This window comes from Haliaeetus albicilla, chromosome 19 (assembly GCF_947461875.1).
Source record: "Haliaeetus albicilla chromosome 19, bHalAlb1.1, whole genome shotgun sequence".
NCBI classification, from domain to species: Eukaryota; Metazoa; Chordata; class Aves; order Accipitriformes; family Accipitridae; genus Haliaeetus; species Haliaeetus albicilla.
This window is the reverse complement of record NC_091501.1, coordinates 1415463-1432113: the sequence shown is the minus strand read 5'-3', so window position 1 is coordinate 1432113 and position 16651 is coordinate 1415463. Positions and strand designations below refer to the sequence as shown.

General features: G+C 42.4%; 1 protein-coding gene across 2 annotated transcripts in view; it reads left to right on the top strand.

The window, feature by feature from the left end:
- The window catches only part of GRAP2 (GRB2 related adaptor protein 2), a 40732-nt gene that overhangs the window by 10818 nt on the left and 13263 nt on the right, over nt 1-16651 (top strand). Inside the window, exons 1-2 of one of the 2 annotated variants that reach the window (XM_009925943.2) lie at nt 9661-9763; nt 15614-15716. In XM_009925943.2, coding sequence (XP_009924245.1) covers nt 15639-15716 — 78 coding nt within the window. In that variant the 5' untranslated portion in view covers nt 9661-9763; nt 15614-15638. Of the gene's footprint in view, nt 1-9660; nt 9764-15613; nt 15717-16651 lie in introns of those variants that run through there. The other variant, XM_069807183.1, reaches the window with a different exon arrangement.

The following is a 16651-nucleotide window of genomic DNA, read 5'->3' as shown; positions in this document are numbered from 1 at the left end:
AACACACGTACCTACCCTCCAAGTGTACACAGACCAGCTCATTCACAGTTGCTCAGATTTGTATTTGCCAAAGAAAACACAACACACACGTCACCTGAAGTATGCTCATGGGACCTCTGTTCCTCCATTCAGGCATACTGCAAATGAACATCTTTCATTTATAATCAGATCCCTAGAGATACACATGTTCAAACATACTTTTGCTCAGACGCGTTCAGGCTTGCGTGCAGAATGCCTGCTCCTGTATGAGGGTAGAAAAGGCACTTCACATGATGCTGCATTCACCCAGTCATGCATGTAATCCCACATTCTCACACACATGCAGAGTCTGCTGTGTTCCACGTGTGTATTGTAGCAAATAATTTAAATCTCTTTCTTCCCGTCCTGCTTAACTTGCAAATGTGGATAGCACATCAAGATTAGAAATAAATGTAGCAGAATGACTTCAGTCAACCTGAAATGTCGAATGACTCATTCACACCCTTTGCGCAGTGTTCCCTTTTTGCCACATGCAATCTATTGAATAGTCTGAAGGCTGTGTGGTTCCCTGCTGCAGAGGAGCAGTCGATCACTTGCTCACTGAAGGAGTGGGACCGTGATTATTTTTGCAGGGTGTACAGGGGTTATACGGTGAGGTTCCAGGTACCCTCATTGCCACAAAGGTGCCCACGCTGTGGCAATGGGAAACGTGGGATGTTAGGCTTGATCTACCTAAGGAACGTTATGTGTTTTATTAAGTCTTAGTGTTCACATTAGTTTAGTAACTGATATTCCTACATCAGGGTATGACCTGGGTATTTTTATTCCAGATGATGAGAACCTATTCCAATTTGATACAACTCAAATTTGGATTAAGATAAACAAGAACGAGTTGTTCCTACTTCAGAGTAAAAATGTCTACATGTTAAATCATTCAGGAACTGCTGCTGCACTTTAATTTCAAAGGTATCATAATCCAAATGAACTAAAAAATGCATAGACAAACATGAAATATGTTCCACACTTCTACTTAAAATGGTACGATTGCCGTGCAGAGACAAACCCCAGGAATAGTAACAAGCTGGCATTCATATTTACCTTATAATGAGAAGAAAAGTTGGATTGGCTGTTGGAGTTCCATCTTTAAATGTATGAATTATTGTAATTGATTGCTTTTAAAACCCTTTCAGAAGCATTCCCAAATGCAGATGCACATGGGCTGACTTTAATTTATAGAAAGGCTGTTTTGTAGCACTTAGGCCTTGTAAAAGGGGTTCTGTGTTTTAAATGGAAGTTGAGCTGTGAAGATCCATTAAGCAGAAAAAACATAGTTAATACAACACAGAGGCTCGGAACGTAAATATGCAAGTGGTGACATTATGCAATGAAGGTATCACAGCAGTGCTCATTATACCACATGGCAGATACCGCTAGTAGCATTTCAATTTCTCTGTCCTTACTTAAATGTGAAGCTTTGTATATTAAGTGTATCGGATCTTCTTCTCAGAACAAAGGTGGCTGTGAGCTGAAATTATGTATAACATGTCCAAGATAAGAGAGCTCTGAGAACCTAATTATCAGGTTTCCTATGCTTATGTTTAGATTATTACAGCTAAATGTATGTTGAACTAGACATCTATATTTCATTCTTTCATAAAAACACCAGAGGAGAGGAAAAAATATATAAGGGAAAAGAGGTGAGGCAAACTTTTCAGTAAAAAAAACCACAATTTGTGCAGTCAAATGCGATTTTGTACAAAAATAGATTATGGTTAAAAGGACAAAGAAACATTGCTTTTTCTTACTGAGCTAACTGTAGTTCCATTTTTGTGCAAAATCATATCAGTTGGCACACCATGTAATTTTAGTACTAGAGTTCCATATTTTGCACAATTATCTGTGCTGCCAAGATTAGTCTTACACAAAAAATACCAAGGAAAATAGCAGTTTCATCACTGATCTTGCTCTTCTTCCCATTTTACACACAATTTTATCAGCCTGATCAAAGAAACATGCAGTAGCTAATTTGAAATGTAATATTATATACCCAGCAGTATACGCTAGCAGATTTTCATACCATTTTGTTCACATATCCCACTCAAATATATTGCTATACAGTAGAGTCCAATATAAGATTAAAAACTATTTTTACCAGATTGGATTAATGCCTTAATGTAATAAATTCCCTAGGCTGTGCTATGCCCAGAAATAAAGAAATGATAGCCTTCTGTTGCATTCTTCATCTTTTATATATGAAAAAAGCAGTTTCTTAACTGCAGTGGAAATGAACCAAAGACATAAGGTGAACTTACTCCTACTTTAGCACAAATATTTATAGATATTTTTTTTTCTAGATTCCCATTTCACATTGTGAAATGCATGATCACGCATAGACAAAGGGAATTTACCATTCACTTGCACATCCAGTGTGTATTCATATGCAGACCTGCATGAACACCAGAATTGCTCGGCTCTTAGTTACAGTACAAGAGTTCAAATTTACAGAACGGCGTGTTGGATACTGTACAGTTTTTTGGAAATCTCTCTCTGACAGTCAGAACTGGAGATAATGAATCTTGAGTATTCTTTCCCTTATTTAGATACCCAAATACAAGGAAAGCACCTTGGAGTATCTGAATGTAATTGTAGGTGGGTTTTACTGTCTGTGATCGGTTGCTTGTTTTTAATGAAGTCTCATAGTACCAGATTCTTGATTCTGTTTTGACTCCTTTGCTTTGGAAGTGACTTTTGGAAAGTCCTGCCTCATAGGAAACATGTCTGAAATATAACATCACTCCTCATCCCAGTCTTTTGTATGATCAGAGAAGTATAATTCTCCATCCAACTTGCTGCTAGCAGAATGATTCCTTGGAGCTGTTCACAGCTGGTGTGATTCAGAGAGGCTTTGAAGGTACTTGTAATTATACCAAAGACCAGTTTTAGGATAAGTAGTCCCAGGATTTCACAGAGCCCAAACAGGGTCTGATGACCCTTGATCCCTCTCGACTGCAGTTTTTACTATGGGTAGATCTTAGAGGATAAAGATCGTAGAGGGCTACACCTGCATGAAAGCAGATGTATGTACGCGCGCATAGCTTCCAGAACAAATTCAGAGGTGTACATTCTTGCACTTATTCTGACCTATATCCATCTATCTTACAATGAACTTCCAATATTAGTGCAAATATGCTAAATGCACATGGTATGTTGATATATTGATATGGTATATTGATATAGCGGTCTGTCGCGGCCTTGAGTTCTGTGACTCCACAAAGTGCAAGCTTCACCTGTACACAAAAGCAGATCCCTTGCATACATATGCACATGCACAGTGGGAACAGGATTGTTATTCTGATAACCACACACTTGCAGTACAACACATATCAGCCAGCACCGAAGCTCATCACAAAAAGATGAGAAAAATTGAGAGGCAGTTAGCTAGATAAGGCATGAGGAGATTTTTTTAAAAGTAACATAGGAGGAAGTGGCTACATTTTTCATACTTTAGTTGTTTGTCTGGAGGGCTTGAGAAGGAGCTGCTTGACAATTGTGCCAAAAGAGACTGTTCGAAGCAACTTCCCATCAGGCGGCATTCCTCAAGTGTCTGCTCTTTAGGAGCAGTCAGGGAAAATTGATTCTGTGGGAAGCAGTTTAATGGAGCTGCATTACCGACCCCTTATTGCTCTGTCTGATAGAGAGACAGCAGGTTCACTTTGGCAGCTCCAGAGCCCTGATCAGTTCAGATTAGGGGCACATTGTCTGTCTGGCTTAATCAGGCATGTTTAGATACATTTATCATGATTAGAGGGGTGTAGCACAGGGAGGGGGAAGAAATAGTGAGTGAGATTACTTTTCTCTAGCTTCAAATGGAAGCTTAGCAAATCCCACTGAGTCACTAGGTGCTCACCAAAGGGAGAATTTAAATCCTGGGAAGGAATGTTTTGTTGAACACTCCAGCATTGGATTCAAATCACTGAAGAAGAGTCTCTTTCTTTCTCTCGCCTCCTTTCTCCCTCTACTGCTTGCATGCAGCAAAGAAGAAAATCAGCAGCTCATGCAGCCCATGTTGATTTTGTCTTGATAGGCATGCAGCCCCTGCTTAGCTTATCTGTAGTTCAAGTTCTAATAATGCGAAGACAAAATTAGCTACTGACATAATGGCCTAGATGTCTGACTCCTGTATTTTTGTCATGTTTATCTTTCAGGGACTCACAGGGTACTGTTGCAACAGCCTCTAGGACTTATTTTGCTACTTGTTAGTGTCCAGAAGGAATGGTAATAAACAAATTGTAAAGACTGGGAAAAGGCTCCTTTTTCTATCAGTAGCAGCGCTTCTCTCTCTGTCTTCACCTGGCTGGTTTTTGGATTTGAACACTGTAAAGAAGAATTAGCCCAATGTATTATAAAGTCAGATGTGCCAAATTTGCTGCTGGTGTAACTTCGTATAGTTCATAGGTGATGGTGGAGATCAATTGATTAACTCTTAAGAGTCTCTGAAAGAGGTGATGTTGGCTCCTAAGAGAGCAGAAAGGAGGAGGAAGGTTTCTTAGATCTGTCTCAGTGCTGAGGGTGATCAGAAACTAGTCCTGCTGGGGTAAGGCTCCGGAGCAGAGGTCAGGCTGCAGGATCCATGGTTTCTTGCCCTGAGTAACTGGCCCTCTTTAGCTCTTAGGTGAGATAAATGTAGGACAGGCTTGGAAAAAGTGCTGTTATGAGGGGCATATTCTGTTCATCTTTTCCTGTGGCCTCCAACCTTCTCTGGGCTTGCAGATTCATCCAGGTTTCCTAGTGAAGGCACAAATTGTTAGGTGGTGAACAGAGGCTTCCTTGACAGTAAGGTGGATCTTCTTTCATCTCATCTGCCGATCCTTAAAAAGTAGTTCATGGGCCCGAGCTGAAAACCTCTGATGCAGAACACTGCACAACACAGCAGGCATGCTTTGGCTGTGTGTCCTCTGCTCCTTCCTCCTCTGCTAATCCAGTCAGTTCTTGTGAACTTGTAATTGCTGTCAAGATGATAGTCTGGGATGTCACGAGTCTGGGATGTCACTTGTAATCACCCTGCAAATACAGAAAGTAGAGAACCTAACTGATTAGATGCAAAAAGCTGCTAGTGAGACACGAATAATTCAGTAATCTGGAGTTATGGGGTGGGGAATGTAGAAGAGAAAGTTAGCAGGTTTGGAGACATTTGAAGAAAATATTTAATATCATCAAGTTTGCCAGTACTCCTTTTAGAATAAGAAACTAGAGGATCATAGCAATATATTCCCAAAGAAAAATCTCTCAAAAGTGCAGAGATGCTCATCAGCTGGAATGGTGGCAGGTATCTTTGGAGATGAATTAGTAGAATGATGGGAAGGGTTGCATGAATCAAATAGCAAATTAACACTGTTGTTCAGGATTAAAGCCACATCTCCTTGCAATAAATGGTGCTACGTTGATGGTACCAGGCAGTTAAAGTTGTACACTCTCCTAGTGCATGCACAACTGTAGAATTAGAACAGTACTCTTACAGTTAAAGCTTATTCCTGTAAGAGACATGGCTTCACACCTTTAATTGAAATAATTGTACCACTTGTGCAAGCACAGTAGGTATAGTCATACCAGCTAAACTGAATGTGGTTTATGAGGGTGATGGTGACAAGACCAGCAGCAGAATAGCAATAGCTATGCAGCTGATGCTGTTGACTGAGCTGTTTGAAAATCCTAGGACATGATCAAACAGGACCGCTGCAGGTGAGCAACAAGGTGCAGAGCTTTCAAGACAATCTGCGAACAGGAAGCATAGCAAATTGGGACAGAGCTCTGCCCAGATCAGTTCATGGGGCTCTGCAGAGAAGCTTTTATAGCACTGCCACTCCTGTGCGCTCAGTCCTGAAAAAAATAACTGCCCACTAATGACCTGTCACTATGGACAGCCTGAGCAGATGTTTGCAGAAAGCAAAGCAGCGAGAGAGGATGAATTGCTGTGTGTGGAGCATATCTGAATGTGGGGACAGGAATAGATGGGACATCAGGAAAGACGAGACAGCTTCCATTCATAACATTCAGCTTTATGTGGATTTACAGCCCTGATGCTCCTGAATCCACAGATGCTGAGTTATTACTTACAACAAAATATAGCAATTGAAATCTCCCTTGTTTCCACACTTTGACTTCTGTTTCCCTTGTTGGCAATGTTACTTATAGGAGGCAAACTAATTAAGAACATGGGGAAGTAGTTTACACGGAGGACAAACAAAACCTAGCCACTTAATCTTTCATATGTTCTCAACCCAAACAATTCAGAGTAGGCAAAATATTTGATTTAGACGTTTTATTGGAAATAACCTTTTTTTCCTTTTCTTCCCTTTTTTCTTTTCCCTTTTGTTTCCTTTTCTTTCTGGCTGCTCCCATGCTTCCCAGATAGAAATTAAAGTGAATAAAATGCCTTGGAAAATTTTTTTCTCTTGAAAATTCCAGCCCAGCAAGAAATTACTAAAATTTTTGTGAGACAATGTATTCTTAGGCAGTTTTCAGACATGTTTGCAGACACATCTATTCTGGGTCATTCACCTAAGTATAAAGGCAGGTGTAAGTTTAACTGCATCAAGCTTTTTAAATCCAAGTCTTCCCAGACTGTGTCATAGACATGGTTCAGCTATCCCATCTGGATTGTGCCAGCAGTAGATGATGACATAAGAAGTCTGCAGCAGGTCGTTATGGAATAACCTGTCTGCCTGGGTTGGGCTTTATCCAGTTGTCTAATAGAGATTGGCTAAAACATGGAAGCATGGAGTCTACTGCGCTTCCCATAAGGTTTGTTTCTGTTATTTATGGCTGAAGTATCTGGATGTTTCTTCATATTTCTCAACATAGCTGTGATCCATGTATTCCACATGGTGAAGAGGTTAACATGCTACCATAACTATGATGGGAGGAGTGTATAGAAATGGAGAAGAAAGAAAAGAGATTTATGTCCTATCCTATCCTATCCTATTTCCTATCCTTTCTCATTGTTAGGGGCTTGCCACTATTGAATGTTTTGTTTATGGTACAGAAAGCCATGGTTTTTATGGCTTGACATTAAATAGATTTAATATTATCATGAAATAGTTCTGGACACATAACAGGAATCCAGACAGTGTTTTGTGACATTGTCAGGCAGCAAGCACAAGTGACAGCTCACAGCAGCGTTCTTGCTGGGGGGCCATTAGATCATATCATGGTAGAAACAGAGAAAATAGGTCATTCTAATGCGTAACATAATGTAATCTGTCGGGCCATTCATAGAACGTGAGAATGAACATAGCTTAAAACCAGCAAGACTGTGAGGATTGGTGTCCCACCTGCCTGTACAGAAGTTTATATTCCTGATGTGTACAGTGACAGCCACATGTAAAACTTTTCACAACATGACAAGAGCTAGCTGCTGTACTCTTATGGCACCCTGCTTTCCACACCTGTATATTTTTTCAGCAAAATACATTGGGGATTATCCTCTTCAGAGGGAATTCTCATTGTTTCTGCCCCTCACTGGTTTGAGTTTACAGCCCACCTCTGTTTTAACTAACAGGTATTCCAGGGAGATTATTGCCTCCCCGAAGGGTGGTGTGTGTGGGGACTGCCACTGCCTGCTGCTGGACTGATTGTCTTAGACTAGCACGTTGTGGTGGTTTTCATGAAGTACCATGGCTCATAAGAAAGGATAAATTGGGTCAGTTTACAGTTCCACGCTGCCCATGATGCTGTGCCCAGGAACTGCAGTTTGGGGAAGGAGGGTAAGAACAGGGCAAGTACATGGCAAAGCTGCTTTCACTAGGGCATCCCAGATCCTGACACTTTTGAGAATGAGTTCCTAGTACTTATGTTATGAGAAATGATGGGTAAAAATTTCCTCTTTGCCTTTTCCATGTTTCCCATTATTTTCTACATTGCTTTTGCATTTATCCCTCTGTCAATGTTTTTTGTAGGGTGAAGGATCCTAGTCTGTTTAATTTGGTCCTTCCTTGTTCAGAAACTTTCCATTCCTTTGGTCATCCTTAATTACTTTCTCTCTACTATTTCTAATGCTGCTGTCTCCATTATTGAGACAGAGGGATGAGAACTAGTTGCTGTATGCAAGTTACAAATATTCAAACAGGTGCCCCAGGGATTTGTACAGTGACATGATGTTGCCTTCTGTTTTGTTCTCTGTTGCTTTCCTGACATTTCCTAACCTGCCTTTTTGACTTCCACTGAGCTGACACTTTGATAGAACTATCCACAGCAACTCAAAGGTATCTTCCCTGAGTGAAAATTGCTAATTTTAAGTTCATTGCTGTGTTCATATAGTTACAATTGTTCATTCCCATGTCCATTACTTTGCGCTGACATTCATCTTGCATTTCAACAGTATTTTGAAAACCATCTGCAAGTCTTTGTGATCAGATTTAATTTGTATTACCCTGATATTTTTCTTCTCATCAGTAAGCTTTGTCACTTCATTTTTTTCCAGATCACTTATGAATACGTTGAACAGCTCATTCAAGTTGTTTCCTAACTTTTAATCAGTTGTTAATCCTCCATAGGACCTTCCCTCTTATTCTTTGAGAGCTTAGGAGGTTTTTTGAGAGTCTTCAGTGAAAGACTTCATAAAAAAGGATTTAGAAATGCAAGTTCTATATCAAGTGATCACCCATATCCACATGCTTATCAGCTCCTTCAAAGAACTCAATCATATTTGTGCAGTATGACTTCCTTCTGCAAAAGCTCTGTGAGGGGCAATTGCTATGTCATTCCTCTCTTATACCCAGCAATTCTTTTCTTCATTATTGTTTCTACCAATTGCAGGCATATAGAAGTTAGACCTCCTGCCCCTAGCATCCCCTCAAAATGCTTTTCAGACACTGGCATTGCGTTTGCTGCTTTTTCTCCTAGTACCAAGGCTGGGTTAGGTCTTTACATTATATGCCACGGTTTAATTGCTCAGCCTTTACTATTTCACGTTCAGTTTAGATTTCAGTCAAGATTTCTAAAACATTGAATCCTTCGATTTACTCGTGTTCATTTACTGATTTGTCCTAAAGCCTTTTCTTCCACTTCTTCAGCTTGAGACAGTTCCCCTGGCTTTTCTCTGCAAAGAAAACCCCAGTGTGGGGACCTTCTTACATCCCTATGGAAGATGCATGGATGCAGAGAATTCATTGAGCTTTTGTGCTTCATCCTTATCTTCTCTGAGCACTCTTTTTACATCTCAATCATCTGTCAGCCCTACAGACACTCTGGCAGGCTTCCTGCTTCTGTTGTCTTTGAAAATAATTTTATTACATGTTTTTATGTCTTCAGCTACTTGTTCCTCAAGATATGCTTTTCAACGGACTTATTATGGTTTCTCATTTAGCTTACCAGACCCATGCTCTTTTCTGTTTTCCTTATTTGAGTAGAACTTGCACATTTTGAGGGACAGTACCCTCCTTTATTCAGCTGTTAAACCAGCCTGGGCTGAGGCAGCAGCAAAAGGCAGGTTCTTTTGAACTGACACCACCGTTTTAAATATGCAGTGTACCAATATTTCCAACATTAGGGGCTGATAGTCTGTGCCCCACTCTGTCCTGTGACAGACACTATTCCATGCCTCTGCCCCTCATGCCCACTCCTGACTGTCCTCATCCACACACGTGGACCCGTTACTGATGTGGCACACTGTCACTGCAGGGAGGAGCCAGATGCAGGCTGAGCTCTCCTTCTCTTCCTTCCCTTAGACGGTAACGTGCCTCTTGCTTTCTAGCAAAGTGCCAGAGGAGAGGAGAGCCGCTACAAGGTATGGGGCGAGTGTGGCTCTGAGACTTGAGTTGGGGGAGGTACTAAGGAGGGAACAAGGGGGGGCGGGGGTTGGAAGGAGAGGTAAAGTACCGTGCGGTAGGGGAAGAGCATGGGATCCCAGTGCCATCTTGTTCATCAGCTTCCACAACAGGGCAGTGCTTTTGCAGGACAAATCCCTGTGCCTCCGCCAAATCTGACCATCTGGAAGCTGAGGGAGGAGGTGGGCAAAAAGAAAGAGGTGCTTCCCCCCACCCTAGTCCTCCATACCAACCCTTCCAGCACTGCAAAGATTCATTATTTTATACTCTTACAGTATTGTGCGGTATTGTGCTACTCTATTTGGGGCTGCTGTTGCACAGGCTTCCCATCGTGCTGCATAGCTCTACTCTGTCATGACTGGAAGTAGCACAGAAGACTCAGGTTCCCCAGGGAGATTAAGCACCATCCTAGTCTGGGGCATTTCTTACCAACTGCTGTTGGTTATAGAGTCCTGAAAGTTTGTTTGCTCCACGAATCTGGTTCCTAGGAGGCTTATTTTGTCTGCGCACCAAGGCTCAGCCCAAGTGCTATGCATTGCTCTGAATGGCAGGATAGCCGAGACTTAAATGCGACAGTGCTGAGTGTTTAGTGACTTGTTCTCCCTTATAAATTTTATCCTCTTATCATTGACAGTCAGTGGAGCTGCACCGTTAACTCCGTAGCAAGAGGTTTGGTTTTGGAACGAAATATTCCCACGCCACTTGTATGTGGCCTAGCTGGTGAAAACAAAGCTTTTATCTATCACAGCTCTTCTAGATAACAGATCCCTTCTCCATTGTTTCTGCTGAAATGTCATCTGGAGTTTCTGTACAGATGCTCAGGGATGAATTCTGTCCCTGGTTGCTCGTCAGTCCAGTAAGTTGTTCTTGCAGAGCCGAACAAAGACACAGTAGCTCTGTACAAACAACAAAGCACTGTATATCTCAGTGCAAAACCTCACTGAATGGAGCTGCAGGCTGGAGATGTGTGTGTTGCAGGCATAAAAATAAAAACTTCTGTTCATATGGCTCCTTTAAGTGGGCACGTTGTTGCAACTATGCCCTCCTGTGATGTTAATATGTGAGATTGAGCAGGGCTGAGCCTGGACAGTCCCTGAGTGGTAAACTCTTCATAGGTGGTGACCTTCCCTGGCATTGTTATTACTGAATTTTGACCCAACTTGGTGTAGGGTAACAGTGTTAAACTCTTTGGGATGCTGCTGTCAGACTATGTTGCTTGCTGACATGATTTAGGCCTTGGCTCTTTTCATCAACAGAGAGATGCTGATGTTCTTGCTCAGGGAATGGCATTCTGCCAAACTGAAATACCTACCTAGTGCTCTCAAAGCCATGCGGCTTTTCACTTCTCCTTTTATGAATCTTCTGCTGCACTGGTCCCACAGAATTGCAGTAGCCTTATGCTCCTTGGATCCACCTCATTATAATGGGGAACCACAGAGAAAATTCACCTCCAGGCGGAAAGCCAGCACAAAATGGAGGGTACCGGTCAACTCACACTCGGAACTGAAAGAAAAGTCCTCCTTTGAACATTGCATAGACTTCATGCTAAACTCTGTACAAAGGTGATTTTCACACAGAACATTATGCACAGTCTAAAATTGTCCTTGGTTACTCAAAAGCTTAAAGGAGTTGCATCAGGCAGTTAAAAGTGGAATCTGGTGCTCCGTCTGCAAACTGCAGTGCTGTCCTTTGGGATAAAAGGTGCTTGAGAAATGTAAGTTATGACAATAATGAAAAAATCCCTGTGTCTCTGTGTCATGGGGTGGTGCTCGAAGTCACGCACATGCAGAGAGGGAAAGAATGGGCCCCTGGCAGGGGAGTTTTCATGAGGGCCCAGCACTGACCCATGTGGAGTGAGGATTCTCGAGTTACAGATGGAGGGAGGAACAGGATCAGAAAACCAGAACTGGTTTGAAGTTCAGGTGATGAAAAGTGGTAGGCTGGAGTTCAAAGACAGGATTATTGGCTAGTGTTGCTTTAGTAGTTGGTGGGGGAAGAGCTTAAGGCCACAGCATTACTGCATTGCTGATTTATCAACACAGCCAACACTGTGTATGGTATTAGTCACTTCTAAATCCAGCCGCTGGCAATGAAAAGCACATTTAATCCATGTGTTAGATTGTTTGAAGAGGTATCTGTCTCCTGGTCTCTCCCCGAGGTTGGGATTGCTGAAATTGAAAAGGAGGTGAGAGAGGAGATTTTAACTGTTTCACAAACCCTTCTCCTTTTGAAGGGGTCACATCTCCAATAGCATCTTTAACATTTGAGATATTGAAAAATGAAGGGCTCTCTCCCCTCTTGCCCCCTGCAGAGAGAACTGCCACTGTTGTCTTCTGTGACTTAGGCGCAAAAATCAAAGACAGGATTTGTATTTAAACAGTTTATTGTTTTTAAGTGTGGGTTGTTTTTTTTTTTCTCAAGCTGGGATTAATGTTCTGTGCTTAGCAGTTCCAGGACTCATCTGCACTGTTGGCTCTGATCTCTCTGCAGCAGCCCACCACTGCAAGATAAAACACTGAAAAACATCCCTTATTAAAGTAATTCTCCTTTAGTCTTTTTCTTCAGTTCTCTTCCATGAAAGAGTATCATTGTTTAACTAGTTCCCTCAATGGTTAATTCCCCTCCGATTTAATACCCATACGCTCTGTTAGCACACAAGGGGCTCACACTGGCTGTGGGAGGTTATAGACTGAAGCTCCAAAAATGTCAGCGCAAGAATAGAGGACAGTTCTCAGATCGGGCTTGAGTTGCATCTGCAGAGTTACACCAATACCTGGAATACGAGTGGGGAAATTAGAGGGTGAACCTAAGCTATATTTGCAAATCTGCAAAGGGTATCCAAAGTAAGAATTAAAGAACATCAGTAAGTCGACAGAGAGAAAAGGGGGTGAAAATGTTTGGAATAGCTGGAAAGCTGAAGACTGAGAATAAAGCACATTGGTAAAACATAGGGTGTTATAGTTCAGTATTGATGTATATTGACAAAACCCTAAGACAGCAGACTGGAATAGCAGGCGTATAGCAGATCACAACTGAGCTATGTACTCCAACCTACATGGGAGGCCCCAACACTGAAATAACCCCAACTGCTGCAGGATGGGCTCATGCTGAAAGAGCAGAGCTGTCTGTGGACTGCTAAAATATTTGCCTTGGTGCTGCATAGCTTATATCAGTCACATGAATACAAATTCACCTATAAGCAGCAAAAAAAAGGGTGCTAACAGAATCCAATAGGAAGTATGTGAAGATCTTTTTCTAGTTAAAAATGAGATGTAACAAATCTCAGAACTAATGTCCAGTGATGCTATGGCCCCTCTTGAAGATCACTGTGTCTGGGCATCTTTAGTCAAGTGCAAAGGCACTCTGCAAGCAGGAAATAGGCAACTTGGCCAATAAATAACTGCTTTATACAGTTAACACACACAGAAGCTAGCTAGGATTTAATGAAATATTAGGCTAAGCATTAGCATATTCCTCACCGGTGTAAATGGACCCAAAGAGTCATTGCTGGTGAGGCAGGCATCAATTGGGAGGGAAGAGTTGGCCTCCATGGTTGCCATCTGCCACCACCCGGGTCAGGACTGATAGCATTGACAACTCAATTCAGTGACCCCAATGATTTGTGACTGGTCCTTAGCTGGACTGACCAGCAGGTCAAGGGAGGTGATTCTCCCCCTCTACTCTGCTCTCTTGAGACCCCACCTGCAGTACTGCGTTCAGCTCTGGGGCCCCCAACATAAGAAGGACATGGACCTGTTGGAGTGAGCCCAGAGGAGGGCCACAAAGATGATCAGAGGGCTGGAGCACCTCTCCTGTGAAGAGCGGCTGAGAGAGTTGGGGTTGTTCAGCCTGGAGAAGAGAAGGCTCCAGGGAGACCTTATAGTGGCCTTCCAGTATCTAAAGGGGCCCTATAGAAAAGCCAGAGACTTTTTACTTTTTACAAGGGCATGTAGTGATAGGACAAGGGGTAATGGCTTTAAACTGAAAGAAGGTAGATTTAGATTAGATGTAAGGAAGAATTTCTTCACTGTGAGGGTGGTGAGGCACTGGAACAGGTTGTCCAGAGAGGTTGTGGATGTCCCATCCCTGGCAGTGTTCAAGGCCAGTTTGGATGGGGCTTTGAGCAACCTGGTGTAGTGGAAGGTGTCCCTGACCGTGGCAGGGGAGTTGGAACTAGAAGATCTTTAAGTGCCCTTCCAACTCGAACCATTCTATGATTCTATGACTATCCCAATTAAACCTGTGGTTTTGTTCTTCCTCTGAGATTTTATATCTTTCCATGTTGGTGTTTTCCTCTTGAATCCCTGGGCTACTGCAGGTGCCGTCTCAACAGCCCTACCTCTGTCTATAACTTTTGCCTTACAAACTTTCTCCCAGCTTGTTCTCAGCAGTTTGAGTCAAGTTGCATTCTATCAGAGCTGGGCCCTGCATCCTTGGTACACAGGTAGTTAAATCCCTGGGTGGTGTGTCAAAGGAGGAAGCTTACAGCAGGTATTGCAGAGAAGGAGGGTTACCGTAGCCTGTTGATTTTAAAGTGGCATAATTTTGGAGCTTGCTCAGTATCAGCACTTTATATTTTGGGGATCTTGTCTCAGTTCTAAAAGGAGACAAGAAATAGCTCCCTAACTAGGGTTGTTCATACAGCTTCTTTCTAGGGTTTTCTGGTTAAGAATGTTTTGAATCAGGCAAGTTGGCACTTCTTCTCAAGCCATAAAGTCTGGAGTTTTTTGTGAGAGGTGAGGTTAGGTAATGGAACCTTTGGCTTCAGGATCATTGTTCCCAGATGAACCTAGCTTAGTAACCGTAAAAATTACTTTTATATTAGAGCTGTCTGATGGTCTTCACAAGCTGGGCTGCAAGAGCATCTACCAGCAGTGCACTTGCTTAATGTGGGACTGCCTAGCTATTTCTTGTCTTGCCACTGGCAGCCTCACTGCTGGGCTGTAGGGTCCATGAACCAGCCATGGGAAATGAATAACTCTCTTCATTATAGAAGTGTGGTCCTGCTAGGGTACATCTGAGTTACATGAGCAGGAAGTGGTGAAGAAGCGAAGCTCATGTTGCTACTTCCCCTGCCACATCTGCTCTGCTGATGAAAAGCGGGCTTTGGTTTGCAGGCTGTCTGGTATGTTTCAGGCTCCCAGGTTATCAACACCGAGGTAAAGTAAGCGCATGCCTTAAATTTGTCAGTGCTACAGTTTAACTCTCTGCCTGCTCCAAAGTAGGGAATACAGACTTTCTGCAAACAGTTTTTCCTAGCTGAAAGTTGTGGTCACCCATGCTAAGCCATTACAGAGAAAAGACTCTTTCAACCTTCAGTATTGTGGCCCCTGTCCAAGAAAAAAATATATTTATTGCAGGCTGTTCGTTTTGTCCGCAATTTGTCTCACTCTTCAGATATAGAGTAAGTCACTGCAGAGGGCAACTGCATTCTTCTATTGTATGACAGAGTCACTTGCTTTATTGGGAACTGTGACAGAGTAGTGATTGGTCTATACAGAAGATTTTTCCCTGCTACCAGCTTATTTGGGTGATGTGTGCAAACTTCTCCATGAGATTGCTGCAGAGAAAGAGATCTGTTGGAATAAGCATACACAATGCATTGTTTGGACTACTGACTTGAGGTAATTATAGCCTCTTGGCCATGCCATCACTTCTACCTGCTAGTGTCTTTCCATGTCTAGTAACTAATGTCTACCAATGGTTGGTGCATGTTCATCCAAATCACAGCATTGCCTATAAGCTTTCTAGAGGCTAGACTCAGCAGTCCCAGCAGCTCGTAGATGTTGACAAGCATATACTTCTTCCAGCTTTGCTCTGCGACCAAGACACAGTATGGAAGCCATTGCCAAGTTTGATTTCAGTGCTTCTGGAGAGGACGAGTTGAGCTTCCGGGCTGGGGATATGCTGAAGGTAAGTGCAGCCCCAGGCTTGACTAAACAGCATTTTTTAGAGTGCTGCCAGATCTTTCTCTGCTCCCATTTGCCTTGACAAAACAGATGAAGACAGATGTCTATAAACTGTGATACTGATGCAGTATGCTCATCTCCCATAGGGCTTGCTATAGGTCAACGAACAATCCCCAGGTCGCTTGAGTCTGTGTCCACTTCACTTGATTTTAGGTCCATAAACTACAGATTTAGTTGCCTACAGTCCTCCAGTAGTCAGCAGGGAAGGATAAGTACATTTGCTGAGGCAGAGATCCAGTTCTTCAGTAGACAGATTTTGAGAGTCTGTTTTCATTGACTATATAGGTAGTCTAGGGTGACTACATTTAGGATTACCATGTCTAAAGGCAGGCAGGATGAGTGTGGTCCAGAGAGACTGCTGTCTTCTTTATTTCCAGCTCTTAAACTGTTTCAAAGATAGTTATCATGCATTATAGAACTTATATCTAACTTTTCACTGTAAGTAATTACTGTTAGTTGCAGCAGGGTTTTTAGGCAATTGCAAATAGAAGAGGAAAAGTCCATGAGACAGTCTGTTACACACATAATGGAAGAGTTTAAGCGGTCCTGGGCTAATAATATTATATACACCCTTGCAGGAATTTAGCGGTGGGGGAATGGCAGAATTAGAGTTGATTATATACAATACAGAGCATGTGAGAGTCTCTTTAAAGTTGATGTGCATGTGTTGTGGTAGAACAGTTCTTGTTAACCCTGCCAAAGTCCCACAGATGAAGTCACACGCTGCTCCACCCTAATTATTTATCCCCTTCTCAGCCCCCAGCGTAGCTGTTCTCTTTCAGTTGAGTATAACTCCTCTCTAAGGCCTTAACTCCTCCACTGGTCAAAGGGATGATGTACAATAGGATCTAAACCCTTATTTGGCCAGGGAGCCTTCGA